The sequence below is a fragment of the Chinchilla lanigera genome, unplaced genomic scaffold (genome assembly GCF_000276665.1).
Source record: "Chinchilla lanigera isolate Chin_1 unplaced genomic scaffold, ChiLan1.0 scaffold00116, whole genome shotgun sequence".
NCBI lineage: Eukaryota > Metazoa > Chordata > Mammalia > Rodentia > Chinchillidae > Chinchilla > Chinchilla lanigera.
In genome coordinates this window covers 54699-82603 of record NW_004955517.1, presented here as the reverse complement: position 1 = coordinate 82603, position 27905 = coordinate 54699, and the positions used below count along the sequence as shown (strand labels likewise).

The window sequence follows — 27905 nt, the reverse complement described above, 5'->3', positions numbered from 1 at the left end:
TCCAATAGATTTAGTGTTTCTCTTTTAATATTGAGATCTGTGAACCATTTTGACTTGAGTTTGGTGCATGGGGATAGATTTGGGTCTATTTTCAGTCTTTGGCAGGTAGCAAGCCAATTTTTCCAGCACCATTTATTAAAGAGGCTATCGTTCTTCCAGTGAGTTTGTTTGGCCCCTTTATCAAAGATTAGGTGGCTGAGTGTGTAAAACTGTTATTTTTAAAAAGCCTAACATTACAACATCTGAACACACAGACATGTAAATATAGTTAGGAAATGAGGCTGCGTTAATTTTTGTTTCAGTTTGACTTTAGCTCATTATCTTCAAAGAGCATATATTTCATGTAAAATCTCAGTTCACCTACACTTGGGGTTGCTATAGGTGCAAGTACACACACAGTGTGAACAAGAAGCCCCCAGTAAACCTGTGGGCCTGCCCTGGTACTGCTTCATCAGTTCTTTTTTTTTTTTATTATTAGAACTTTATAAATTTATATTTGCAGACATTTAGCACAGGCAGGAAACAAAGACAAACAACCCACAATTTTCCCCCAGCTTCTAGGGTAGAAGGAGATAAGAAAAAATTCTTCAGAGATTCCCACTTGAACCCCTGCCTGGGTTTGACTCCTGGCTCAGAAATGCCTCCATAATATGGTAACTAGTCCAGGACAGCTTTGGGAAATCACTGGATCCCAGCCTCATGGACTGCTATCAGAGACAAGTGGATCTCAGCCTCACAGAACTCAACCTCAGCCAGCTGGCTCTCTAGCCTCCAGAAACTGCTGGGGGTACTGGTCTCCTTAACAGTATCTTTTCAGATCTTTGTGCCCAGAGCTGGTGGAAATGGTAAGCCAGGTTTCTGATCATCATAAGTACATCCTGTTACAAATATCAAGATCTCAGCCTTGCCTTCAAGGTGCCACCTGCTCATTTGAACCAGGATCTGGGTCACAAACTTGACATACAGGATGTGCTCTCCATCCAAGCCAATCATTGTCTCCACCAGCCAAGCCTCCAGGTGAACCACTCTGGGACTCTGCGGGTACCCAGAGTGGAACCTCTTGGGCAGCTTGGGTGAGGTTTCCCAGCACCTCACATAATGTCCACTCTCACTGCTGCAGCTGCACCAGCGTCTTGAACTTCCCCAGAGTAACACACTAACAAGAGCCTCGCTCTGGGCACAGGGCCTCAGAGACAGGGAACATGGTGCTATAGGTGGCCAACCAGTTCTATCTTACCTCTTTTAAACTCCAGGTCACTGTTATGTTCCCATTTCCCAAATAAAACACTGTCTCTTCCCAAAATTATTAATCAATGAGCAAGAATCAAGTTAGCAACAAAAGAATGAGGAAACCAAGAAGCAGAAAAGTGGGCGACATATCCAAAATCTAACTGATGCCTGAGAAATGACATGTAGCAAACCCTATGACACAGCAGGTTACCAGCACATCTGTTATGGTTTGTATCTAGATGTTCCCCCAAAGCCTCATGCAGTTGTACACTTTTTCAGAGGTCGGTGAATCTAGAGTGTGTGATGGATTCATGGTCCAATGCTGGGGTTAAAGGTGTGAGTGCTACACCAGGTGGGTAGCCTGCAATATAAGGGACAGAAAAAGGTTTTTGCTTTTGCTTTTGTTTCCCTCTTTCTCGCTCTCTCTCCCCCTCCCGCTTCCCCTTCCTCTGTCTCATTGCTTTTGCTGTCTTCTGCAACCTTGAATGGTTGCCCCACCCTGCCTCGGAGGCAGCCAATTATGGACTAAAAACCTCTACAAACTGTGAACTAAATAAACCTTTCCCTCTTTAACTCTGGGTTAAAGGTATTTTGTCTCAATGATGAGAAAAGTAACCAAGATGGTATCCCAACTCTACAGCAGAGGTGGAGAGGGAGGAAGAGGAAACTTGCCTGTACAGCTGGGTGGAATAAGGGAAATGATGCAAGTGCTGAAGGGACATTCCTTAACTGCAACCTAGGCAGCTGCTGTCAGGATGGTTTGCTGCTGTTACAGAGGAGCATTTCAGGACCACTTGGACCACTTATCAGGGCCCTGGAGCAGTACTATCAACAGGCTTGATGCAACTGTGAAAATATGCTGTGGAGAAGAAGGAACTTTGGGAGCTCCCAGGGTGCAGAGCCACAGTGAAACAGTAACCATGGTGTGTGCATACTACACTTATTAAGTCAGAAGAGAGGAGGTACAAAATGTAGGTAGGAGGCTGTTTTCTGGATCTTCCTGGGGTTCCTGTGCTCCCAAGATCACCATCAGCATCCTGTGGGGGGTTGTGTGAGATCCCTCCTGGACCTACTGAAACAGGAAATGCACCTCCAGGTAATTCAAGTGCAGTCAAGCTGTGGACCTACTATGTTGGACCCTATAGCATATGATGAATCCAGATAGTTGTCTTTCAAAATGTGAGCACCCTTTACATGGAAGCTACATACCTGGCAGGCACTGTGGATTCAGTGGTGAAATAAACACCAGTGATGCTCTAGACCTTCGTGGAGCTTAGCACAGAGCACACTGCACAACCACAAACGCACATCAGAACATAAATGTGTGATGAATGCCAAAAAGGAGAAACACATGGGCTTATGAGAGTATAAAACAAAATTAGACCCTATCAGGCAAGGCTTCCTGGAGAAAACGACAACAGAATTGATAAGCTGCAGGATAAACACTTATTAACTAGATACAATGGGGAAGTAACAGCATCCAGATAAAAAAGAAAAGCAAAGCCTGGTAGCTTTGGAGTGCACCTCTAATCTCAGCACTCTGGGAGTCTCAGGTAGGAGGATCTCAAATCCAAACCCAGCCTAGACAATTTAGCAACTCAGGGAGACCTTATGACAAAACAAAAAAAGGGCTGGAGATGTAGCTCAGTGTGAAGACCCTGTGCTCAAACCCCAGTAATGCAAAAAAGAAAAAGAGGCAGAGAGGAAGAAGAAGAGATAAAAAGAGATGAAGGAGGAGGAGCTAGCAAAGCAAGAAGAGGATGAAAAACAAGATATATGCAAAGACCCTGTGGTCAAGCACAGTACTGGAACCACAGTGCATGGCTGAGCTCTTGTAGGTCTTTTGTGTCTGGCTGATCTTGAGAACAGAAAGAAAGACCCTGACGGGTGGCAATGAGGTTACACTAGGATAGGAAAAAAAGAGGGTGAAAGGAAATGGGCAGATTCCGGAGATTTTACTAAGTAAGCAAGATTTAGACCCCAGAAAGCCCTCCTTGTGTAACAAGCTATCTTCTCTTCCCTTCTGACTCAGGGGTCTATCAAGGATAAGCCTCTCTACTACCAAGCCCATGAGACGAACAGAGCCCCTTTCCTACCAAGGAAGAAGTGAAGGAGTGCCCCAACACTAAAGAAAAGAAAAAGATAAACATAAGAAGTGACTCAGCCCAGATGGTTGCCCCAAGATGTGGGAGGGAAGGGTGAATAGTACTAAGACCCTCAAAAATTAGGACTATCTGAGTTGTAGACTTGGTTCTGTCACTGACTACCTGGACAAAGCAACCCCTTTCATCAATCAAAAAGGCACAAAAATGCCTATATCACAGGGCACTGAGAGGCTTAGACGACAGTCTGCAAGCCTTAGAAGAAAATGTAGACATTAGGTGTTCATTAAAGATAAATTATCTTTACACAGCACTATGGTTCTCGAACTGCTCTCATGAGGACACTTTTTTTTATCAAAAAATAATAATTACCAGAGCAATTAACTGTCAAATTCTCCCTACCCTTTCAGGGTAACTGTCTGTCATCGCTCTCTTCCTCCTTCTCCATCTTCAAATAAACTGTTTTCTTTTAAAGAAATAATAATAATAATAATTACTGACCTGCACAAAATGCTTCAGCACAATGCTAAATACTGCCAAGCATCATACATATTGTCACAGTATTTCTAGGAAAAGTGGGTGCCACTCTTCACCCTATTTTACAAAGACACATCAAGGGATAAGTAATGTGCTAGGGTATTAAGTCTGAGTGCAGGAGCTGAGGAGCCTTCACCAATCCTCAGGGCCCGTGAAGAACAACCCTACATAACTCGAGCAACAATATCCTAATTACCTTGAGCTCTTTTTTTTTTTTTTTTTTTTTTTCTGAGACAGGGTCTCATTATGTTGTTTCAGCTGGCCTTGAACTCACTACTAGCCTCAAATTTGTAGCAATCCTCCTGCCTCACCCTCCTAAGTGCTGGCATTCCATATATGTACCACCATGCGTGGCTTTACCTTGAGCTCCTGAAACATGTGACTCTTGGTATGACATCAGTGATGCCCAAAAAGGCCTAGAGTACCCAACGAAGCCACTGAATGAAGGAAGCTGCTGCTTAGAACAATCTGTCCCTCTCACCTGGGGTGGATACCTCTTTAGTAAACAGAGGTCTTCTCTGGTTTCCAATGTCATTACTAAACCAGCTACCTGAAAATCCCCAGAGACTCAATTCTGATTAAGTATAACTTCATTTTTGGAATTTCCTGTTGTGTAATTTGAAGGGAGTACATAACTCCTGCTTTATTTCCACTATCAACTGTGTTTACTTTCAATTTTTTGTACACTGTAGTCACCAATAATTCTGTTGCAGTGATAAAAGCATAGAGTACATATTTGATGGCTGATCTTATCCTAGGGTTGTAGCCAGCTATAAGCAAAAACCTAGAACTTAGCAGCTTTCTCTGAGGAAGCCATACTGCCTGTGTTATTTAATGGTAAGGAGTTTGCTGAGTAAAACACTTCCCAGGGAATTAGAGGGACACCAATTTATTCAAAATCACCCCTGGCTGAGGAACAATAGAGGACCAAGTTCAAGTTTCCTTCCAGCTGGTGACTCACTTAGCACAAATGATTTTAAGTTCCTTTCAACAAAAGGCTGGAGACATTAAATATAACCAACTCATCCGACTTCAAGGCCGTCCCCACATGGAGAATGAAAAGGACTGCCCAAAACACTCTTGGCAACTAATACTGCAACAGTCATAAAGCAACAAAAATACAGGTCTGAAAACTATTCAAACATAGTATCAGGTTCAAGTATACCACTTTCCAGCTGTGTGCTCTTGGTCAAGTTTCTCAATAAAGTTGTGCTTATTAAATAAACTACACACACATCTCACACTCATATCCAGCACATGTTATCCTATACTAAGCCACCTGCCTCCAGGATCCCCTTTCAGGGTTTGTGGTAACGGCAGAAAGCCACTTTCCCGAGGGTCAGAACCTCCTTCCCGCACAACCTGACAGAGTGACATGATGATACAGCCTGGCCCTCAGAAGAGGGTGGTGAAAAACACTGTCGGTATCAGAACTTCCTGTGGATCGAATGAAACCTTGGTGACTACCTCACAAATCAGCTTTTCACTTGGCCTAATCCTTCCACCAGGAATTGATTTCAAAAGCATTCCCTAATAAGCATCCTATGTAGTAATCTCCAATTCTGAGTTTTCATTTCAGGGAACCAAACAATAAATTTCACAAAAAAACTGTAGTGAAAGCAGACATGGGGGCCCACACCTGTAATCTCAGATATTCAGGAGGCTGAGGAAGGAGAATCAAAAGTTTGAGTTCAGCCTCAGCAACTTAGCAAAACACTGTCTCATAATAAAAAATGGCTTGGTGTGTGCAGCTCAGTGCGAAGACCTTGGGTTCAACCCCCAGTACCACATCCACACAAGAGAGAAAAAGACAAACAGAGACAGAGAAGGGGCTGGGGATTTAGCTCAGCGGCAAAAGCGCCTGCCTGGCAAGCGCAAGGTCGTGAGTTCGGTTCCCGGTACCGGAGAAAAACCAAAAAAAAAAAAAAAAAAAAAACCAGAGACAGAGAGGTGCACACACACACACACACACACACACAGGTGTGTCAACAAGAGAATGAACTATGACCAGTTCACAATATTACATTATTTGATTTGTCACTTCTCCAGGTAAAACACAAATCTGAAAAAAAATCTAATATTTTATATTTAAAAACACATATGATATCCAGTGAATGCTCAACATTTCTTCTTTCCTTAGTTCTAAGTCTCCCTACATCCCCTAGATTGTCTGTCAGAAGATCTGCTTTTAAGTAGAATAAGCAGCAAAGTCAGTTTTTCAAAGTTCTATCCTTCAAATTCAAATAATGACAGTATAGAAAAATTCCATAGTTGGTTAATTTGACACACACAACTTTGAAATGCATACAGGCTTTAATCTGTCAAAGATTCATAAATAAAACAAGAAATCAAATAATATCTTAGACATTATTTTTTAGCAAAGGACCAAAATAGAAAAGGAAAAAATTATACAATGATCCAATTCAAGCAGAATAATCCAAACTATTTGTTCCAAAATTTTCTTAGAAACATAAATATGAGAAGAGATAGTATTAAAAGTTACACACTGAAACACAGAACAAAGACAGTAAGGCTCAGTAATAACCAGCTAATTACAGAAAAGCACAGATGGAAGTGGAGAGAAGAGAGGTAGCTGCCTGGGTTGCATTAACACATTGCAAGGGGGCTTCCCAGAATGGGCTATTCATTGACCACGCAACTAACCTGTACAGTCCTTCAAGAGAAACACTGGCACAAAGGCCACATACTAATAAGAGATTTCACCCAGTATTGCCAGCAGCATTTTAAAATTATTTTGTATTTGATGCTGGGGATAGAAAGCAGGACTTTAATTCTGCTAAGCACTCCACCACTGAACTGCACCAAGCTCACAAGCAACACATTTTAAAAACTGAGTAGAATCATATGAAATTGGTAATCTGAGCCCTCATGGTGTCAGCTCATCCTGATGACCAGGGCAAGAAGAGTGAGAGGACAGGTAAGGTTAGTAAACTACAAAATCCCCAATATTGTCATTCTGCTCTACTTTTTGAGCAGAGCTATTGCTGACTAAGAAGATTTGCAGATACTGTTTTCCAGTTACTCAGGAAACAAACAAAAAATGAAATGAATAGAACAGCCAAGGATGTTAGACATAGGAGAGTTCACACACACTTAAGAGTTCACACCATAGCTTTGCTGCCCTAGTGTTAACCCTTGATTTATCTGGATTCAATGACAGTCTTCTATTTTGGTATAAAACAGTTATTCTCAACTATTCTACTCTCCAGAGAACTTTCAACAAGGTCTAATGACATTTTTTCCTGTCACAATTAGGGATGGAGAGTAGAAGGTGAGAGTTCTTTGCATCTGGTAGGCAGAGGCCAAGGATATGGCTAAACATGTCACAACACCCAACACAGCTTACAACAACAAAGAATTATCTTCATCAAAATGTCAGTAGTGCTGAGATTAAGAAACTCCTGTAGTGGAGTGAGCATAAGATTCCAAACCAGAGGCCAGTGATCTGAATCCAAAGTATCCTAGGTAGCTACTCAGCTTTTCTGAGCCTCAGTTTTCATATGCATGAAACAGATGATAATTCTACTCAAAAATTTTTGTAGGACCAGGGATATAGCTCAGTGGCAGAGCACCTGCCTGACAAGCACAAGATCATGATTGCGATTCTCAGTACCAAAAAAAAAACCAAGAGTTTCTGTAAAGAATCAAAGAGGTGACAGATATGAAATCAACTAGTGCAGTGCCTGGCATATCAAAAGCAGCCCAATGATACCTGGGTAAAACTGAATCACTGTTTTGTTTTTATTTTTTTTTAACTGCAGCTATTTCCCTCTCCTATTCATTTCCTCTAGGACTTTACTGGGAAGGAAAAAAAAGAGGAGCCTAATCAACTCAGAAGCCCACTCTAGGTCAATGAGCATGTAGCTCATTTAATAGTGGACACTTTCTGATTTAAAAAAAAAAAGGCTTTAGACTTGCAGAATTTATAAATATTAACCAAGGCCAGAGTACTAGGGGATTCAGAACCAGAACTGCCTAACTGCAAAGCCTAGAACCTTGGTACCCCACATTGCATCAAATATCACATTACACAGAGAGGTCAGTTCCTAACTCTACCCACAAAGTTTCACAAAACATACAGATGCTTCTATATCTGCAAGGCCTGGATTCTTTGAGGGGAAAAACATATTGCTCAGCCATCCCTATGTCTCCCACCCCCATCCCCCAGTACCAGGAATCAAACTCATGACCTCGCACTTGCCAGGCAGGCACTGTGAGCTGAGCTAAATCCCCAGCCCCCATTTCTATGTCTTAACCACTACCACTAAATCTTCCGTCCAATGATAAAATACATTATCATTATTATTTTTTGTTTTGTTTTGTTTTGTTTGTTTTTCTCCGGTACCGGGAACCGAACTCACGACCTTGCGCTTGCCAGGCAGGCGCTTTTGCCACTGAGCTAAATCCCCAGCCCCCATTATCATTATTTAAACATAAATGAAGACACTGGGAATGTAGCTCACTGGTAGAGCACATGCTTAGCATGCACAAAGCCATGAGTTCTATCCTCAACACTAAAATACAACAACAACAACAATAAAAAAAAACTAAATAAGCAATGAATGGCTAAGTGGCTGGATTTTGACTGTATTTACAGCTACAATAGTCAACAAAAGGGGAAAAAAACCTGACAGAGCCAGGCAACTACCCTGGCATAAAGTTTACTGGACAATAGCCATATGCATTTTCTATCCTTCTGTCTTCTCATTAAGCATTCTAGAATACTAAAGATTCGGGGATCATTTAATGCTCCATAATCATTTCTAGCTTCCTACAGAGAACAGTGACTAAATTCAGGCTTCAAGAGATTTAAGAGAAATAACATAAAGACAGCATACTTACAATGTGTTGCTACTAAATCTGCTCCATATAATTGGGTCCAACAAATTCAGCTCTATAAAATCTAAGAGGAGGTGGTAGTGCCAGGAAAGATTATAAAAACCCAGAGTGTTAAACAGAAGTATTTTGAGTCAATTACGCAGTCAATTCAGCACCTGCATAAAACTAGAATCAAAAGTGATCAGATTCAAAGCAGAAGTGACAAACTTATAATTACCAGTTTACTCAGTGCTGCTTTTGCTCTATGTTGCATGCTGAAGATTCATTGTGCCATTTCATTTAATCCTTCTAGCAGCTACACGAGATTTGCATTAGTGCAACTTCACAGAATGAAAATCACACACCCAATATCACTTAGCAAGTAAACAGTGGGACCAAATTTGAATTCAGATACATGAGATCCAAACTCTGGCCCGTAACTCCCAAACATATAACCTCCAACCCAGGACTGTGGTGATGTGACCAGACCACAGCTAATGGTGGAACTAAAGACCAGACAAGCCAAACTGTTCTAAGTCCCAAAGCAAAGATGAGGAGACACTGCTGGCCATCCTCTACCCTGGCAATGCAATCCCCATCTTCAGAGCTAGGGACACTAGGTCAGTTGGTATGACTAAGAGACCTGGGGAAGTCAGGCCAAGCAAGAAAGGAAGAGGTGCAGAAGGAGGAGGCCAAGTATTGAAGATATCTGACTATTATTCTGGCTTCTTGGGGAAAGACAGAAGTCACACAGAAAAAGACAGAGACCACTCACCATCTATGGCAGATAAATGGATGAGCAAATTGCAGTTTGCACATATACTGGATTATTCAGCCTGAAAAGGGAAGGTCCAACATGTGCCAGTTACAAAAAGACAAATACTGTATGATTCCATTGATGTGACATTCCAATGACAGCCAAATACATCAAGACAGAAATGTAACATGGACTGGAAGGACAGGGGAATGGGGAGTTGTTGATAGGGACTAAGTTTCCGTATAGGAAGATAATCCAGTCCTGGAGATGGATGGTGGTGATGACTGCACAACGCCAGGTATGCTCTTAATGTCACTGAGCTATACACTTAAAAGTGGTCTTTTTAAAAAGGCCCACTTATGTATATTTTGACACAATTTAAAAAGTTAAATATAACCTTGCTTCCAATAAGTACCCTGAGAAGCAGGTGCCAGTTGGCACTGGAAGATGCAGGCACTTGTGTCTAGGTACAGGGCATAGATGGGCATGTCCTGCTCCGATGAGAGCACAAGGACTAGAACCTGCGGGAATGGAAGTGGGTCGGTCCTGCATAGTGGTCTAGAGGTAATTGCCTCTAGACTAGGCAGTCTGGAGGGAACTGCCACCCACCACAGGGGATAAGACAGCATTCTGGGAAAGGCATGGAGGGTTTCCACTTTAGAGGAGGCCCATCACAGCCCCTCATTAGCCAGGAGACCTCATTCAGTAACAACTTCTCAAGCCTGTGTTTTAATCTCTAAACTGGAGAAGATGGATTAAACACTTTGAAAGCACATGCTGAGGAGACGGATGATGCCCATGTGGCTCTTACTTCCTCAGTTTCCATTCTCATAGGTGATGTCCAACAGACAGGTGATGGGAAAAGGTAGTGTAGGTGGAGCTGAATGCTTTAAAAAAAAAAAAAAAAAAAAAAAGCTTCTAGGTAAGCAGAGAAGGAGACGGTCACCAAATAATAAAATTGCTGAGAACATGACAAAAGAAAACATCTTTACTCTTCTTTGGGAAGTAATATCTGCAAACTGCTTTATTACCTTAGACTCATTTTTTTCCTCCTTTCATCTTGATCAGAGATGGGGTCCATAATTATCGCTAGGGGCTGGGGATTTAGCTCAGCGGCACAGCGCCTGCCTGGCAAGCGCAAGGTCGTGAGTTCGATTCCCGGTACCGGAGAAAAACCAACAAAAAAAAAACATAATTATCGCTAGCTGAACTTCACACACACACACACACACACACACCCATGAACCAAAGATAAGGTTAGGACACTACTGTGCATTTTTTGCACATGTACATTTAATACTGTTTTCTTTTCTAAGCCAGGAAAAAAATATAACACTACCACCACCCAGACAAGCAGTGACTCTAAAGTATTTTCACATCTGTAGCTCTTGCTTGCCACCACTGGGACACACAGAGGCAGACCATTTGTCTAAGACTGTGTACCCAAGAACAGCTTCTGGCCATGCTACCTTTCCCTAGATCTGACACTACCAGCTCCACCTCCCAATCAGGATGTTCAGAGTTGAGATTTAAACCCCAAGGATTCAAAACCCTTAAATACTGAATTATGTGGCCTCCAGTCAAGCAAGATTATCATCTCTTTTTGTAGATGAGGAAACTAAGACAGAGTTTAGGTACAGTACTCAAGGTCATAGAGCTGGTAAGATACAGAGCTGGAATTGAAACCAAGACAGCTCAATGTAACCACTAAGCTATCTTGCTACATAGGACTGTGGTCCCATATGGCCTAGGTTCCTGTGTGTCTACAGACTCTACAGCCACTGATAGACTGGTGATGTCTTGGTACTCCCAGCATTCTGAATGCTCAGGATCTTAATCAGTCACCAAGCTCAGTCTCTCACCTCACTCAGCAGAGCATGGTTTGGTGGTCCTGGTTATTTACCTCCCATTCTCTTTAGAGTCACAGCTTATCCAGATCTGCCAGCAGAACAAAAACTTGTTGTCTGACCCTCTCTCATTTTGTCCTCTGGGTGGACACAACTGTTCTATATAAATGTTTAGAAGAATCTGCACAGTGCCATATACTGAACTTTCTTAGGAAAACTGTCATCCCGTAAATGTACTGATAAAAGGAGGGAGGGTGCCAAGGGACACTAAAACACTTACCTATCTCAGGTTTTCAAATTTAAGAAACATTAACCCAAAGACTGTCACTCCAGTCTCATCTTAGAGCAGCTCCAAGTGGCACCAAGGGCCTATGACTTCCCTCATCATTTGTAATGGCACTGTCCTCTGTACTGTTTAACATGGTAGGCACCAGCCATGTGTGGCTGTGTAGATTTAGATTCAGTATATGTAAATAAAATTTAAAATTCAATGTGTCAACCACAGTAGCCACATTTTAAATACACAACAGCCACATGTAGGTAGTGGACTATACATGGGTCAATGTAAAGAATATTCCATCATTGCAGTATGTGCTGCCAGTCCCCACTATCTTCCCTGCAGAGGTCCCTTTCCATTTTAAAAAGGCAAGCATGATACCATGGAAGAGGTCCCTCCAAACTGCCAGGCTGATTCTAGGACTCTAAAGCAAGACAATGACCTTCCACATACACATAAGCACTTTTCCAGTGTTTGTGCCCAGAAGAGCCAGTATTTAAATAACTCAGTTTGTCTTTCCACTCTTGATCCCCTTTCTCCCTCAACACTCACTCAAGTGCAGAGTGGGAAGTGTCACCATCACTGATGACGTATCTAAATTGAAAAGCTCAGTATTTTAGAGCCAAAAGCTTTGAACATTAGACTTCTCACAGCCAGATCTTTTTGAACAGTATGGCTACCCAAGACCTACTCCCAGGATTCTGATTCTGTAGGTCTGACCCAAGGCCTTGTAAAATACTCACATTCCATAAGCATCCTATACAATTCTAAATCAAAGGCTGTTCTGTGGGCCATTCTTTAGGGTTGGAATGTCAGGACTACACTGGGCAGGAAGACATGAGTTCGAATCACTAACGATCCCACCACCTCAAGAGGCCCATAACTGGCAGACTCTTATGATGTACTTTCTATTCACCAAAATCCAGTGTATAGGCCAGGGTTTCCAAAACTTATCATTTTCTCCAAGGAGCTCTGCTTAGAATCTGTTAGCAGCCATCAGGTAAATAGATGTGCCTGGAGACAGGTACAGAGGTCCACAAACTCACTCCCACCCCCTGGACAGCCTATTGGAATGTTCCATTCTGAAAGGGGTATGGAAGCAGAAATGGAACAAGAGAAAGAGACAATAAATACACAAACCAATCCCTACTCCTGCCAGCCTTTTCTGAGTGTCTTTTTCGCCCAGGAATTCAAGCATCAGGAAAATGGAGTGACTCACTATGTTTTATTAAACCCAATAGATAGGCTCCTTCCACCAAAAGAGCTTTCAAGAGTAACAATCATCAATCTTATTCCTATCAATGGCTTCTTCTCATGATTATCTTTCTTTGAGATAATTTATTTCACAGGGAATAGCTTGAGCTTAGATTTTTAGCTAAAATGTCACAGAAACACACTCACACTGAGTAAGAGAGCCAGGGCCTTTCTTCCTTATGGTAGTATTTTCCCACAGAGTTAGACACAAATAGGCAACAGCTAAAAGAATGTTTCTTTTACTGGGTATCCTATCTCCCTGACTTTTATAAATCATGATACATGTATAATGTATCAACACTGAGATAACATTTTGTGTTTCAAAAAGACTTCTTTTTTACTTTAAAAAGAAAAATTCCTTGGCACATGAAATGTGGCTCTCACAGCTTCAAAAGGACAAAAGCCAGGACATATCCCTGGATATTGGTGTTTGAAATAATTTCTTCCCACATCCTTCAGCTACAATGAATGATTACTGATTTTCCCCTATCTTTGCCTCACTAAACTCAAAATGCAGAATCTCAAACTTAACTAGCTTTTGGGCATGTTTCAGCAATCTGGACATGCAGATCAACTGTCTAATTACCTACTGCCATTATAATGCTATGAAAGAAATAATCATGAGATGGGTATGTAGCTCAGTGATACAGTACTTGCCTAGCATGCAAAAGGCCCTAGGTTCAATCCACAGCACTGGCAAGAGTGGGAAGAAAGGGAAAGTAAAAGAACAGAAAGAGAAAGAAACAATCATGACATCTCAGGGGTGTGCAAGAACACAAGTTAAGTACACATGTACCCAGGGTTGCCCAGAGTCTGCTGGGTAGCTGTGCTAATTCTAGCTGAAACATACTAGTTTTCATATATTATGTGGGTGCATAACTGTAGGTTTACTCTTTGGTAGACCTGGATTCTTCTTTTTTTTTTTAATTTTAAAAATAAAAGGAGGAAAACATTAACAGACAGACAACATTTTATAAAATAGCAAAAGAACAGTACAGACAATATAGAGTTACAAACAAAGTGGTAGGAAATTAACAATGCTTGTTGTATTACATATTGATATCTTCAAAGTGGTTTGTCATGAAAACAGATAGAGACATGCAATATTGATCAACCAAGGACTCACTGACAGTTTCTTTCAGCAAAGAAATAGAAGACAGTAGAACAACCATGTTAACTATCCTGTATATACATACATAGAAAATTTCTCCTTCTTTCCCTTCTCTTTTCCCACATCCCAGTTGCCCTTTACCCTTGAGTGCTTTCCTATCATTTCACAATGTCTATCATACCTCCGAGTTTAAATTAACTCTTTCAGGTTTTACACTAGTGAAACAATATGGTGCTTGCACACGTATGTTTGATTTACTTCACTTATGAGTATGGTCTCTAGTTGCGACCATTAAATAGGGTTGTGACCTAACCCTATGAAAGCCTTGACTTTTTTCTTTATAGCTGAGTAATATTCCATTATATAAAAGTACCACAATTTTCTTATCCAATCCTCGGTGGGTGGACATTTTTGGGTTGCTTCCACAGTTTAGCAATTACAAATTGTGCTGCTATGAACATAGGTGCACATATATCACTGTGATATGACATTTTTAGATCTTCTGGGAAAATACCCAGTAGGGGGATAGCTGGGTTGAATGGGACCTCTAGACCTAATTTGCTGAGGAATCTCCAAACTGATTTCCACAGTGGTTTCACCAGTCTGCATTCCCACCAGCAGTGGAGAAGGGTTCCTATTTCTCCACAACCTCGCCAGCATTTGTTATTGGTTGATTTCTATGCTAGCCATTCTTACTGGAGTAAGGTGGAATCTCAATGTTGTTTTAATTTGTATTTCTCGAATGACTAATGATGTTGAACATTTTCTCATGTTTTTATTTGCCATTTCTATCTCCTTGTCTGAGAAGTGTGTATTCATCTCACCTGCCCATTTTTGGATTGAGACCTGGATTCTTCTTGTTAAAAAACACTAAAACACAGAAACTTTAGCAGGGATGGCCTAGCCTAAAGCATCATGGACTATAAGCTTTGTGTGCTACAGTGAGCCTTTTAAAGTACACAGCAAACAGAAGTCAAATTTAATGTGAAGCTGAGATTGGGTAGGGGAAGTTCTGGATACCTCAAATGTGGGTACCATAATGAAGGAAGATGATTAAACCATACAGTAATCCACACCTGAAAAGCCCAGTCTGTCTCACACATGAAATTCTGGACTGCAAGTAGAATGCCCTATCAAAAAATGAATTCCTAGACGGCTGTTGGAATGCTCCATTCTGAAAGGGGTATGGAAGCAGAAATGGAACAAGAGAAAGAGAATAAATACACAAAGCAAATACAAACCTAGCAAAATTTAAACTTCTCAAAGAACTTTAGCCGCTACTTTTATAGCTTTGATTTTGCACAGACCTTTCCTTGGCTCCTTTATAGAAAAACTGCATCAATTAAATTTCTAATCTAAATTACCTAAGTCCCATTCCTCAGCCTCATGAGCAAACCTGATGCCCAACATGAATTATGCAATGCAAAACAATCCATTATGCAGGCAGGAAAGCAACAAGGGCTGCAATGGTTTTCAAAAACCAAAATTCTACCATGGAACTGTGACACTGAACAACAGATACCCACTGGTCTCTGAAGTTAATCACATTCTGATAGTGTCCACTTTGGGAGGAAAGGCTAGAGTCCTGATTGATCAGCAGAATGTCCAAGCAAGTTGTATTACTAAGAACTTTCCTAACATATTTAAAATCCTAAGTGGTAGGCATAAAGTTTATTTATTCTGTTATTTGTAAAGTCACACATTTCACAATGAAGTCACCTCCAAGCAAAAAATAGAATCTATTACCATACTGGGAATTCATATCCCTATGAATGTCAGTTTCAAGATGTGATTTTGCACCCACTTCAAATTTCAGCAGACTGAAGCTCTGAGACAAAATATCCCAAAAACTAAGATCAGCTGTCAAAATACACTCTCTTCCCAGCTCTTCCCAACTAAAATTGAAGAGCTGTCACCAGCCAGGCCTCAATGAACCTATATAGACTAGTTTTAGTGCCAAACTAAACCACTTCCAGGATGTATTATTCGTTTCAACACACATTTTTTGGCCCTTTTTGTAAGTTGGTCACTATCCTGGGCCCTGACAATACAGACACAGTAAGCGATGAAGTGTGAGAGACACCAGCGGGAGAGATAAAATATATAAGTGAGAGGTTTCAAACTTGTCACCTGAGGGCCCAATATGGCTCCCAGACATGTTCTGTTTGGTTCACTCATATTTTTCAAAGAACTTTGAACCAACATTGTAAAAATGACGAAAGTTAATTTAAGAAAAAATCCAAGCTTCTTGGTTCTCTTAAAAACCTGAAAAAGTTGGAAACACTAGACCAATATTATTACATGGCAGCACCAGGCTAAGCAGAATAGCCTTCCCTTAAGATTAGCCCTTCTGCTTTACCCCAGTTGCACCACTCCCTAATTACTATCCTTGAAAATCCCTACACCATTTTTGAGTTGGTCATTACTCCTAGCAATAAACAATTTCAGTAGTAGTTATTACCTGCTGCAAGTCAGGTAACTGAAGACCTATAGGATGACATGTAGCAGAGCTGTAAGTTAATACATTCTCTGGAGGGTCACAAAATGGGAAACATTAAAACTCTTAGAAAGGTAAAATGTCATATAAACCAACAGCTTTTCTTCTAATCATCTACCTAAAGAAAATATCTAAAAATGTTCACTAAAATGTATGAAAATATTCATCAAGCTATTCTATAAAATAGGAAGCAAATGGAAACAACCTAAATGTACATCTTCAAAACATGGTTTAACATATTATAGAATGATCAAAAAGTAAATCCTTGGAATTGGCAAAGTTTACCTATGTATAGTACCAAAAAAAAAAAAGCATCATTAGGCACAGAGAAACATCTTACCAAAACAGCATGTACTCTTCAATCCCATTTTCATAAGAAAAAGACACCTCCCCTAAACTACAAATATATGTGGGTATGTGTATGAATGGATGGATGAATTAAAGTACAGCAATAGCACATACATTTCTCTGGGGTGAGGTTTTAAGTAATGTGCACACACTTTCTTTCACATTAATATCTTTCTGTATTCTGCACATTATTTAAAGGTTAAAAAAAAAAAAGCATATATCTCACCAGCAAAAAAAAAAAAAGCTATGGAAGTGGACCAACTATGGAGAGTGATTGATAGTGATTGTGATATAAGGTCATAGTATTATGAATTTTTAAAAGATTAGAAACCAAAATCTAAGAGGCATATGCTTTTGATAAAAGAAAATACACATGCTCCAACACTAGAGAAATTTATGTTTTAACAACTAGATCTTGAGCTCTGAATTCTTAACCAAGTTGCACAGACTTAAACAGGCTGATAGTTGGAGGAGGAAATGAACATACTCTCCCTATAAGATAAGAAATTCCAATGCTTCTTCAAGAACCCAGGTGGCAAGGCACTGATTATATTTAAATCAGGCCAAAGTGGTACCTCCTATGGCTGCATTACATAAGCAACCTCTGCACACATCTGGCCATAATGAAGGCCCACTAAGATCTTCAACAGAATTAATTTAACATTTGCTCTCCAGTCCAAAATGCTACAATAACTGGCAGACAACCATTTTAAATCATCACAGAAAAGTCAAGACATATGGCTAAGTATATTTAATATGCCTTAAAAATAAAACAGGGATTTTTCTAGCCAACAGATCTTAGCAAAGAAATTTTTCAATGTAAAAATTATGCCTACTTGTTACCCTCCAAAAAATTCAATTGAACAGATATTTCCAGAACACCAACCTAGTGCAGAGTCCACACAATACATAAAACAGGGATTCTGTCTTCAAGAAACACATAATCCAGGACAGAAGACAGCCAGGCAAAACTACAACTTCAAGGCACTATTGGGACTCTTGAAATAATCATGTGCATGCAAAATACAGAAAGCATTAAAGAGTAAAGATTCCTTGTGCTGATGAAAAGATGACAAAGAGCAGAACAAAGTAGCAAATCTAAATTGCTTGAATGTACATGTAGTACTTTCTGTTTTCTCATTGGTAAAACACTGGGAAGCCACTTTTTATTTCTAGGAATATCTTCATTGGGGTTAATAGGCATGTTATGTTGTCTCTGCAGCAATAACTGAAAAGGGTGCATTCACATTGGCACCCATAGTATAAGCATGTGAGTACCCCACGCCATGAGATCAAGACAGCTGTAACATGAAAACTCAGTGTAAGAATTCTGGAACCAAGTGTGTGTGCATTTGAATTTCATCTGTGTCCATAGCCTGGGTGAATAATTTCACCTCTAAAGTTAATTTTCTCATGGCTGAAATGAGAATAAGATCATGTAGCCTGGCAAACCCTTCTTTAGTTTGCATCTCAGTGATATGTCAGAGAATCAATAAATTATAGTTACACTTATTAATCTACCACCCCTAGTTATGCCTTGAGCAGAATTTTGCAACCTCAGCCTTACTGAGATTTTGTACTGGAGAATCAATCCTCTGTCATGAGGGCTGAGGCGTACACTGTAGGCTACTCAGCAGCCTCCCTAACCTCTACATACTTGATACAAGAAGTACCCCATCTTTAATTGTGATGACCAAAAATGTCTAGAGATTCCCAAATGTCCCCCAGGGTAGGCAAAATTGCCCTGGTTGAGAATCAACTTTTAGCATAACTGATTGATGTACCTCCATTTTTCAAACAAAAGAAATCACAACTGCTATTGCTTGAGAATTTCAGTGAGCACTGTTCATGAACCAAGTAGCCTACTAAGTGCTTTACATACATTATTGCATTTTATCTTCACAACCACCTCCATAGGTAACTCATGATTCTCCTCTTCAACTGGGAGACTGGCAGAATATTCTGCAAGTTAACCTGCCTATGGTATCTCAGGTAAGAGGGAGAGCCTGGATTTCAACCCAGGCTTACTCCAAACCCTTACAACCACTAAGCCTCACTGCCTTCCCAGACATTGTTGGTGTGGAAATCCAGACACGACACCAAGAAAATCAGAGAACCTCACTGTCACAATTTCAAAGCTCATCAATGCTGGTAATGGTTGCCTCCCACCCTTTACTATCACCTTGGACCTGATCACCCCTGACAACGTGGGCTCAGATCTCCATCAATACATGGGGAACCTAGAGGCTTCTAACCTGCCTGGTCCATTCCAATCTGAGCCTTTCAAAAAGACAGTGTATGAATCATGCAGAAAAATGAGGGATTTTTCTAGACTTGAAAAGCTCTCCAAAGAGCTGTGCACCACAATATCCATCTCTCAAGAGATTCTCCCCCTGCTTTCAAATGGGAAACATTCAAACAATAACAAAGTCAGCATTTATCCAGCACTCACTGTGCACCAGGTCTTGTGCACATGGCGTTTACTGAAACCTCCTCAAAGAGGGGCTGGGGATTTAGCTCAGCGGCAAAGCGCCTGCCTGGCACGCACAAGGTCGTGAGTTCGGTTCCCGGTACCGGAGAAAAACAAAAACAAAACAAAACAAAAAGAAACCTCCTCAAAGGTTTTATCCCTCTGTAAATCCTAGAAAGTAGGTATCATTACCACCTCCATTTTTCAGAGGGGCAAATCTAGCCCCAGAGATGACATATCTTGCCCTAGGTCACCCAGCTTGTCAGTGGAATAGCCTGCCTTCTATGCAGCCAGTCTGGGTCTAAAATCTGAATCTACAACACATCGCTGTACCGCTATATTGGTATTTGTGGATTATTTTATGAGCACCAGGACAGTCATGCTAACATTGTACATAGCAATAATTCTGAAATATGGCTTATAATTGGGGCATTTAATCACCTTTTAATTGGACCACCATGCCCCTGTCCATAAAGAGAATCTCAAGTCTCCTATCCTAACAGACTGAAACATTAGCCTTATTGTGGAAAACATAATCACGGTCCATTAAAAACACAGATAAATGCCTCAAACCACAATAATAGTGGGCTTAATCCCTTAGCCGTGAGAACGTAACTGTCTTATGTAACCCTTTCTCCTGTCACTGGAGATCGCAATAGAAAAAGCTTACATACATAGCCAACCAAAAGAACCTTTCACAGGCCACAGGGAGGTGAAAGAGTTACAAAGGTCCCTGGCACCTTCAGCACGGCCACCTCAAACCATAAAAGTGATCCCCACTGTAGCCACCATCTCTTTAAGACTCCTCTTTTGGTTGCCTTGCCTACCTGTCTCACTTTTCTTCCTTTACTGCTGCTTCCTTGGACCTCATCCCAAATAAGCCACTAACAATCAAAACCTGGTCTTAACTCTGCTTCCAGGGATTCAATTTAAGACCTGGATGGCAAACAGAACTGGATAAGGGTCAAGGACTTGGCTGAGCAAGGGATGCTGTGTACAGACCTACCCCTCAGTCAACAGAATCCTCAGCAGTCACCCCAAGTTTCCTGTTTAGATTTCCTGTTCCACTACCTGGTGACCTGTGGTACTGCCATTTCCCAAATCCTCTTGACCCCTGAAATCAGTACTCAATTATTTTTGAAGTCTAGGACCCTTTCCAGGCAGAAAATTAAAGTTGGAAATAAAGTTAAATGTGACCTTATCTTTGACTCCAAGGAGACTTTAATGCATTCTGTTCTCCTCTTCTTGACAGACCATGGTCCCAAATCTGGTCTCATAAACCCACACAATATTAAGACTAATCAAAACAGGCCAGTAATGCTCACTGCCCTGAAGAATATTTGGATCAATTGGCAAAATACAACTTGGCCCCAGCCACAGGCTATAAATGTTAAACTCTCAACCAATTTAATAGGATCATCATGAACTATCTACATTTTCAGAGACTTTCATATATCATAATGTTGTGAGGAAAATGCACTCAGGAAGAATGTATTCTAGTTCTAAATTTGAGAGTAGACCTTCAACACCACCAGGCACTGTTCTTGATTGTGGGGATACACAGGAAAGGAAAATAAGACTCTACAGAGAAATTACTTTTTTTAAAGTGATCAGTAAACTACAAAGGCAGAGAAAGGGAATAGAGAATGACAAATAGCAATGGAGTTTTAGTTTAAAGTGTGGTCAAAGGACTATCTGACAGGGACACTGGAGAAAGGCTTGGAGTTTCCGAGGGAGCAGCCTTTCAGATGCTAAGGTGCAGATGAGAGGCCATGGCTGGAGAGGAAGAAGCAATATTAAGGAGCAGATCATAGGGGCTTTCAGAACCTGGGCTTTCCCTCTGAGATAGGGACTACAGAAATCATTAAAAACAATGGATTATTCTACTATTTAATTACTAAACTATAACAAAGGTTACCATTTAATCATAAAGGACAAGGTTCAAATTACATTTTCTAATTTTTTTTGGTACTGGAAATTGAACTCAGGATTTCACACTTGCCAGGCAGGTGCCGTGTGGCTGACCTGTACCCCTGGCCCCGCATTTTCTAATTTTGCCTTCAGAAAAATTGACATCCAGAACACACTGGACCTTCCATAGGACACTTCATTATAAAGCAGAAGTCAATATGTTAGGCCCAGCTTTGACATTCAGAGCTTCATCCATGGAAATAATGAAACGAATTTGTAGGAAACACTATGTGGATTTGGACATTCACAGGGGTGCGGGATGGCACAGCTTCAATATTTACTAAGGGTTTTTCCAAGGTTACCAATCTCACATATGTGCTGCATAAGTAGGGAATGCAGTAACCTACTTTTTAGGATGTGAATGTCAGCCCTTAACCAATTTGACAGCCTTTATTCTCAGTGTATACAAAAATCAGTATAGCCTGGTACATGTATATACTAACTCAAGAAAAAGACCACTGATATCACAGAGTGATGTTAAGTAATAAAGTGTTGTTTAAAGACCAACATCCTAAAAAAATTAAATAAATAAAAATAAACCAACATCCTACACATAAACCCTTGTGGTATAAAGATGACAGAATATCTTCTCTTATAAACCACTCAGTTCTCCTTGGTGGATGTCATCAATTCTGCCATCCAAAAGTAACTGAGTAATGAATGCCAACAAATGTACCAAGCCAACTGCATGCCTCTGCCTCCTAAGGTCAAGTTAATCTATTTCTGCATAACACAGCCAATGGCAAAGAGTGGTCTCTGTAAACAATGAGCAAATTGGGTAGCTTGCCTTTTCATTTTTTTATAAAAACCATGCAGTATTCCCCAGTGTAAACTAAAAATATCCCTCTGAGAGTGGTCTTTTGGCAGCAAGAATAAAAACAGGTTTCTGAAAGTTTAAATTAAAAAAAGACATGCAATCCCGAAGTACAATTTAAGATAGAGAACCAAAATCTGACTGTTTTCTGCAACAAAGATCCAATTTGCTGTCTGCCAAAAAAGAACTGTACACAGGGACACGGCTGTGAGAAAACAAAGGTAGAGTGTCCTTCATGGCAACGTTGGTACTGAGTAGGTCCCACAGAAACACAAGATAGAAAAGGCTTCGTCAACCTGCTTGCTGAACGCCTGAAAGCTCACATTTACTGACAGTTATTAAACCTGGGTTACAGTCAACAGGCAGAAATTGGTCATTCACAGGTCAGTATAAATTAAGAGACACAGGAAGTCAGATAACTGGAAGAGCTGGTGATGGGAAAATAAAAAGCATTGAGATCAAAAAATTTTTTAAAAAGCATTAAGATCACAGAGAAAAGAAAAACTGAAAAGGCAGAAAATGAGAAAAGATGTTGCATGTGTCCTAACTGCACTTATCACCTGAATAAGCAGAGACAATGGAAAATTCACTTTCACATTTACCAAATTTTAGTGAGCACCTACTATCTGTTCTGTGTTGTTTTAAACCCTGGAAAAAAGAGGGGGGATCCTGAGAGATATGCTTCTTGTTTTCATAGAACTTACATTCTAGTAAAGGAAGAGATGGACCGACAATGAAGAAATAAAAGAACATCATATGAGACCAATAAGAGGCTAAGAAGACACAAAGCAGAGTAAGGGCATGTCCCTGGTCTCAGACCTATCCTGTACGTGGTCAGCATGCGCTAGAACCAACTCAAGTTGGTCTGAGAAAACCAATTACATGCAGTCTTCCCAACTCCAGGTCCACTACATCCAGGTCTTCCTGTCCCCAGAGTGCACTGTGCAATACATAGCAGAAAGGCTCAGAAGGCCACCGAGATCAGTAAGCACACTGACAAAGGAGTCAGTCTTGTGACTATGTAGGAGGGACAAAAGGAGCAAGTGCGGCCACTCATGAGAAATGAAGAGACCAAGACCAACAAGACGCTGTATTTAAAATGCGGGAGAACATCAACAGGATTATTTCGCTACACAGCTGTTGTCACGTATCCCAACTTACCAGAACAAACACATAATATCTAAATTTCAGAAAACTATATTCAACTGAATGTGGTCACACGTTCCTCATTCCCGGGAGAAGGCTCTGGTGGCAATGTTTGGGTTTTTAAATTCAATCTAACTTACTATCTCCATTCTGCCTTTAAAATGGAAGAGGGACAATTCTGGTTTCTGAGTAATCTGAAAAACCACAAAATTCACCTGTAAATATATGAAAACACAACCTATAATCTACTTATCCGGGAAACTGCAATCACACTATTTTAAACGTTTGGCGTCTGGAATATTCATAGAAATAGAGCATTTCACAAGTTCAGAGGACCTGAAAAGAGGCACCCCCATTATTTTTGGTATGAAGAAATTCAGACCCACAGAGGGTGACTTATCAGAGATGACAGCAGTAGCTGGCAGAGCTAGTTCTGGAACCTTGGATACCGGCCTCATTCAACGCCATCTTCTCAATTTAGGCTGTATCCTACGGCAGCGGTTTAGCAGAAACTGAGCGAGCACACGTAATACCTGAGGGCTTGTTAAAACACCCCACAGACTCCACCCCCAAAGTTTCTCAATCAGTAGTGCTGAGGGCAGCTCAAGATTTTATATTTCTAACAAGGCCCAAGAGCGGTGGTCTGAGAGCTCAACTTCCAGACCCAAAGTCCTGGAATTTGAAATAGAGCTTTGGAATCAGTCTGCTGAGTTCTAGCTTTTGGTCTGCGTTTCTGGAAACACCTTTGGAAACATTACCCAAACCCTCTAAACCTCGGTCTCCAACATCCAAGTCTAGTTGAGCGAACTGAAGAAAAGAATGCTCATAAAGCACCTTGCAATTTTTTTTCTTATTTTGGGGCTGAGGATTGAATCCAGGGCCTTGTACATGATAACCACATACTGGCGTGTCACAGTCTAAGGTAAGAGCTTAATAAATATTAAGTATGCTCTATATTAAAATGTTCCTAACTACATTGTTTTCCCATAAACAATAGAAAAGCTAAACTTCAAAAGACAGACAAGATCAAAGATTGGCAAAGATATAAATCAGCGGAACATTTATAGGAGCTTTTTTCATAATAATCAAACATAGTAAAATCTCCACCATCAAGCAAGAGGATAAACTGATGTATGTGTATAACAGAACACTACTCAGCAATAAGAAAGAACAAGTGATACATAACACGTAATCTCCAAACTGTTTTGTTGCACATAAACAACCAGATGTAAAAAGTGCACACTGTATAATTTCACTCTCACAAAGTTCAAAAACAGTCAATTGTGAAGTAAAAGAAATCAAACAGCCTTTTAAAGTGGAGGACTTAACTGGAAATGGACAAGAGGGAAATTTTTGGAGTAATGGAAAGGCTCTGTATATTGACTTGAGTGATGCTAACATGAGCATATACATTTGTAAACACTCATCAAAGTAGATACTTAAGATCTGTGCAAACGATGTAAATATTGCACAACATATACATGAATACATTACATAGTACTTCATTAATATGTACAATTTTATGTTTTCATATATCAGTTAAAATTAAATTTGTAAAAAAACACTTCTAAAAAGATCTATGCCTATTACTGTAGGTAAATGATATCTTCACATGCATACATAACAACACATATGTAAGTACGAATATGCAAATATATACAGTAAAGTTTCTTAAGGCATTTTGTGACAAAGGCCTGTCCTCTCCATTTAAAATGAACCAACACTAACCCAGCAGGTCCATTTACCTCGATTCCTTCTAGTCCGGTCCCACCTTACATAATCCCACTTACAAGACTATTTTGGTCCAACCATCTTTCCAGAGAACTACTATAAAATAGAACACAATCTTCCCCTATGAGAAGACAATGACAATTCCAAACAGAAAATATTCAGAGTGGCCCTTGTCCTTAGCAGGAACTAACTACAGGAACTAACAACACAGAAGTTCTTCTTTACTATATGCCAGGTATGAGTGTGTCTAATATAATAAGACACAGTAACAAAGGAACAGTAAGACACAATTCTGTCTCTAATTTTAATAGCCCTTGTTGAAATGGTTTCTAGGGCTACTGTTACTGGTAATAAAGGTGGCAGACAAGCTAACTGTCCCCACATAATTTTTACATTAAATAGCTTTCACACTGTAGTGGCTTTCAGGCCATTCCAATTTCCCAATCAGCATCTTTTTCTTAATCCCATGACAAGTAGATCCACATGTACGTACACATATATCCCTGCCATGAACAAAACTGTTCACAAAGAAGGAATGGGTGAAGGAATGAACACTTGGAGACACTGGTCTCTTCAAAACTTCCTGAGTAGCTCACCAAACTCCTAAACTCCCTGCGGAAGAAAACCCAGGGACCACACTCAGCCACAGGCAGCATGGTACACAATGAAATAAACCCAACTCAGAACCCATCAGACACCACCAGCCACCCCACTGGATGGCCAGGTACCCACGCCTGTTCTTCCTCTGTCCTTACTTTAAGGGGCCCTGAACTGAGATGTGCAGCTGCTCTTGTATCAACTGCTTGACACAATATTTTCTGTGGAGCTTTATCAACTCATAATCATCCAGGTAACACATTAAATTTATAATCCATGTTCCTGGATAAATAAATACCTGCTCAAACTCAACTCAAACATAGCAGCAATAGCTAATCTTTACTGAGTGTTTACTCTGTACTGTTCCCCATTATTTGCTTATGTAACACTCATAAGCCAGTTTACAGGTGAGGACACAGCCTGCAAGGCAAAGCCAGAAAAGATGTGCAACGAATAGGGAAGAGTCTCTCCCTTCAAAGGGAATACCTAACTTGGGGCGTCCAAAGTAAAAGTAGCACAGAGGAAGAAGTATTTGTTCATCCTGGCAATATGATGGGGGATTTCGGGGAGAAATGTTAAAGTGAAGGATAAATACACAAATGAGAGAGCTTCCCATTTGCTAAGGGTCAGCTCCTGAGTTCCAAAAAAGCCAGGCCATGTCCGACCTCCTCCTCCATTTCCATCTGGAAGACGCCTGTTTTTAACAGAGGACCAGGTCAGCCCAGCCACCCTCTCTTTTGACACATTTCTCTAGCTGCTGGGTGTCCTTAAGGAGACATACGGAAACTTATCATCATCTTTGAGAACCTGCGTCACCGTGCGTGGCTGCACAAGGAATCCCTTCAAAGGAGCATATTCTCCGGTCGTCAGATAGAGAGACCTTGCATATACCAAACAGGTTCAAGAGACCTACCCACCCCAGAGGCCAGCAAACACTCCAGTTTACATGCCATCCGTTTTCTGCAGACTTCTGAGGGACAAATGTGCTTCCCTTCCCCACGAAAAAAATCAGCCTCTCTCTTGAACACTTGGTAGTTGTGTGACCTTGGGGAAGTCATTTAATGTCAGCGCCGGTTTTCTTATTTGTGATATGAGATTTGTAAAAACCACTCCAAGTTAAAATTGTGAATCAGAATGAGATACCTCAAATAAAAGACTTTAGAGAGAGCCTCACACAGAATAAGCTAAGAAGTAGCAGCTATCTTATCAACAGCAATGACCATGATGGCAGGGTAAATTTGGCCTTGACCCCCGCCCTGAGCGCAACACCCCCTCCCCACTGCATCTGGGCAGAGGGGGGACACGCGCAGCCCGCGCGCTCGGGAGTCTCCAGAAGGTCCTGGGCCGGCCACCTGCAGGGGTCGCCTGGTACAGCCAGTTTTCCGATGGAAACAACTCAACAGCACCCTCGCCTTCCACGCACCCACTCCTAGGGTCTGGAAACTGAGAGGCGGCGAACAGCGGGCAGCAGCACGCGGGCCGCGTGCCCCCGGGACTCGAGGGGCGTCCACCTGTCCTGCCTCGGATCCCCAGCTCTCCTCCGGACTCGGGCCTCGCCGCACGGGGGGCTGGGACGCCTCTCCCCGGCTCCCCTCCACCCGCAGCCCCTCTCAAGCGCAGGTGGGCAGGCCGTCCACGCCGCGCGGCCTCAACTTCTCTCCGCCGCGCGAGCGGGCAGGCGAGCAGGGCTCGGCGTCCCAGCCGCGCGCCTTACCTTGCCGGACGGCTTTGAAGGTGACGGCCTCTTTGCAGCTGTCGATGACGCCCAGCACGTCGTAGCGGGGCAAGCCGGACACGCGGACGCCCTGCACCTCCAGCAGCAGCTCGCCGTCGCCCGCCGCCCCGGCCGCCCCGAGGAACGGGAACTCCCCGTGCTCCGCGCCCCCCAGCACGGTCAGCCCCAGCTCGCCCCGCGGCCCGCGCCTCACGGTGCACTCGCGCACCCTGCTCGTCCAGTGGTTCTTCCTCTGGATCACTTTCGACATGACGACTCACACCGCCTCGACGGAGAATAAATAAATACAGTGGAAAGGAGGCGAAGGCACGCAGGCAGGTGCCCGGCCGCCGCCGCGGCTCACGGGAGGAGCATCACTCGCGCCGAGCGGGCGGCAGCCTCTCCGCGCGCGCTCAAGCCATCGCGGGACAAACTTTCGGGGCCCCCGCGAGCTTTGTTTGCTCTGCGCAGCCCGGGTCCGCGTCCCGGCGCCGGCCGCGCTCGCCCAGACCAGAGTCCACTCGCGCCGCGCCGCGCCGCTTAGTTTCCACCTCTTCCTTTCTTTCTCGCTGCTGAGGAACCCTGCGCCTTCCCCGCCTTCCGCTGGCTCGCGCCCTCGCGGCGGGCTGCTCCGGAGGGAAGCCGAGTCCGCGCGCTCCCGCC

General features: G+C 41.9%; 1 protein-coding gene across 7 annotated transcripts in view; it reads right to left on the bottom strand.

Annotated features, from left to right (window-relative positions):
• Window positions 1-27905, bottom strand: part of Magi1 (membrane associated guanylate kinase, WW and PDZ domain containing 1) — a 599700-nt gene extending 571795 nt beyond the window's left edge. For all 7 annotated transcript variants that reach the window (XM_005409004.2, XM_005409005.2, XM_005409007.2 and 4 more), the window contains exon 1: window positions 27243-27905. In XM_005409004.2, the coding sequence (XP_005409061.1) occupies window positions 27243-27513 (271 nt within the window). In that variant the 5' untranslated portion in view covers window positions 27514-27905. The remainder of the gene's footprint in view (window positions 1-27242) is intronic.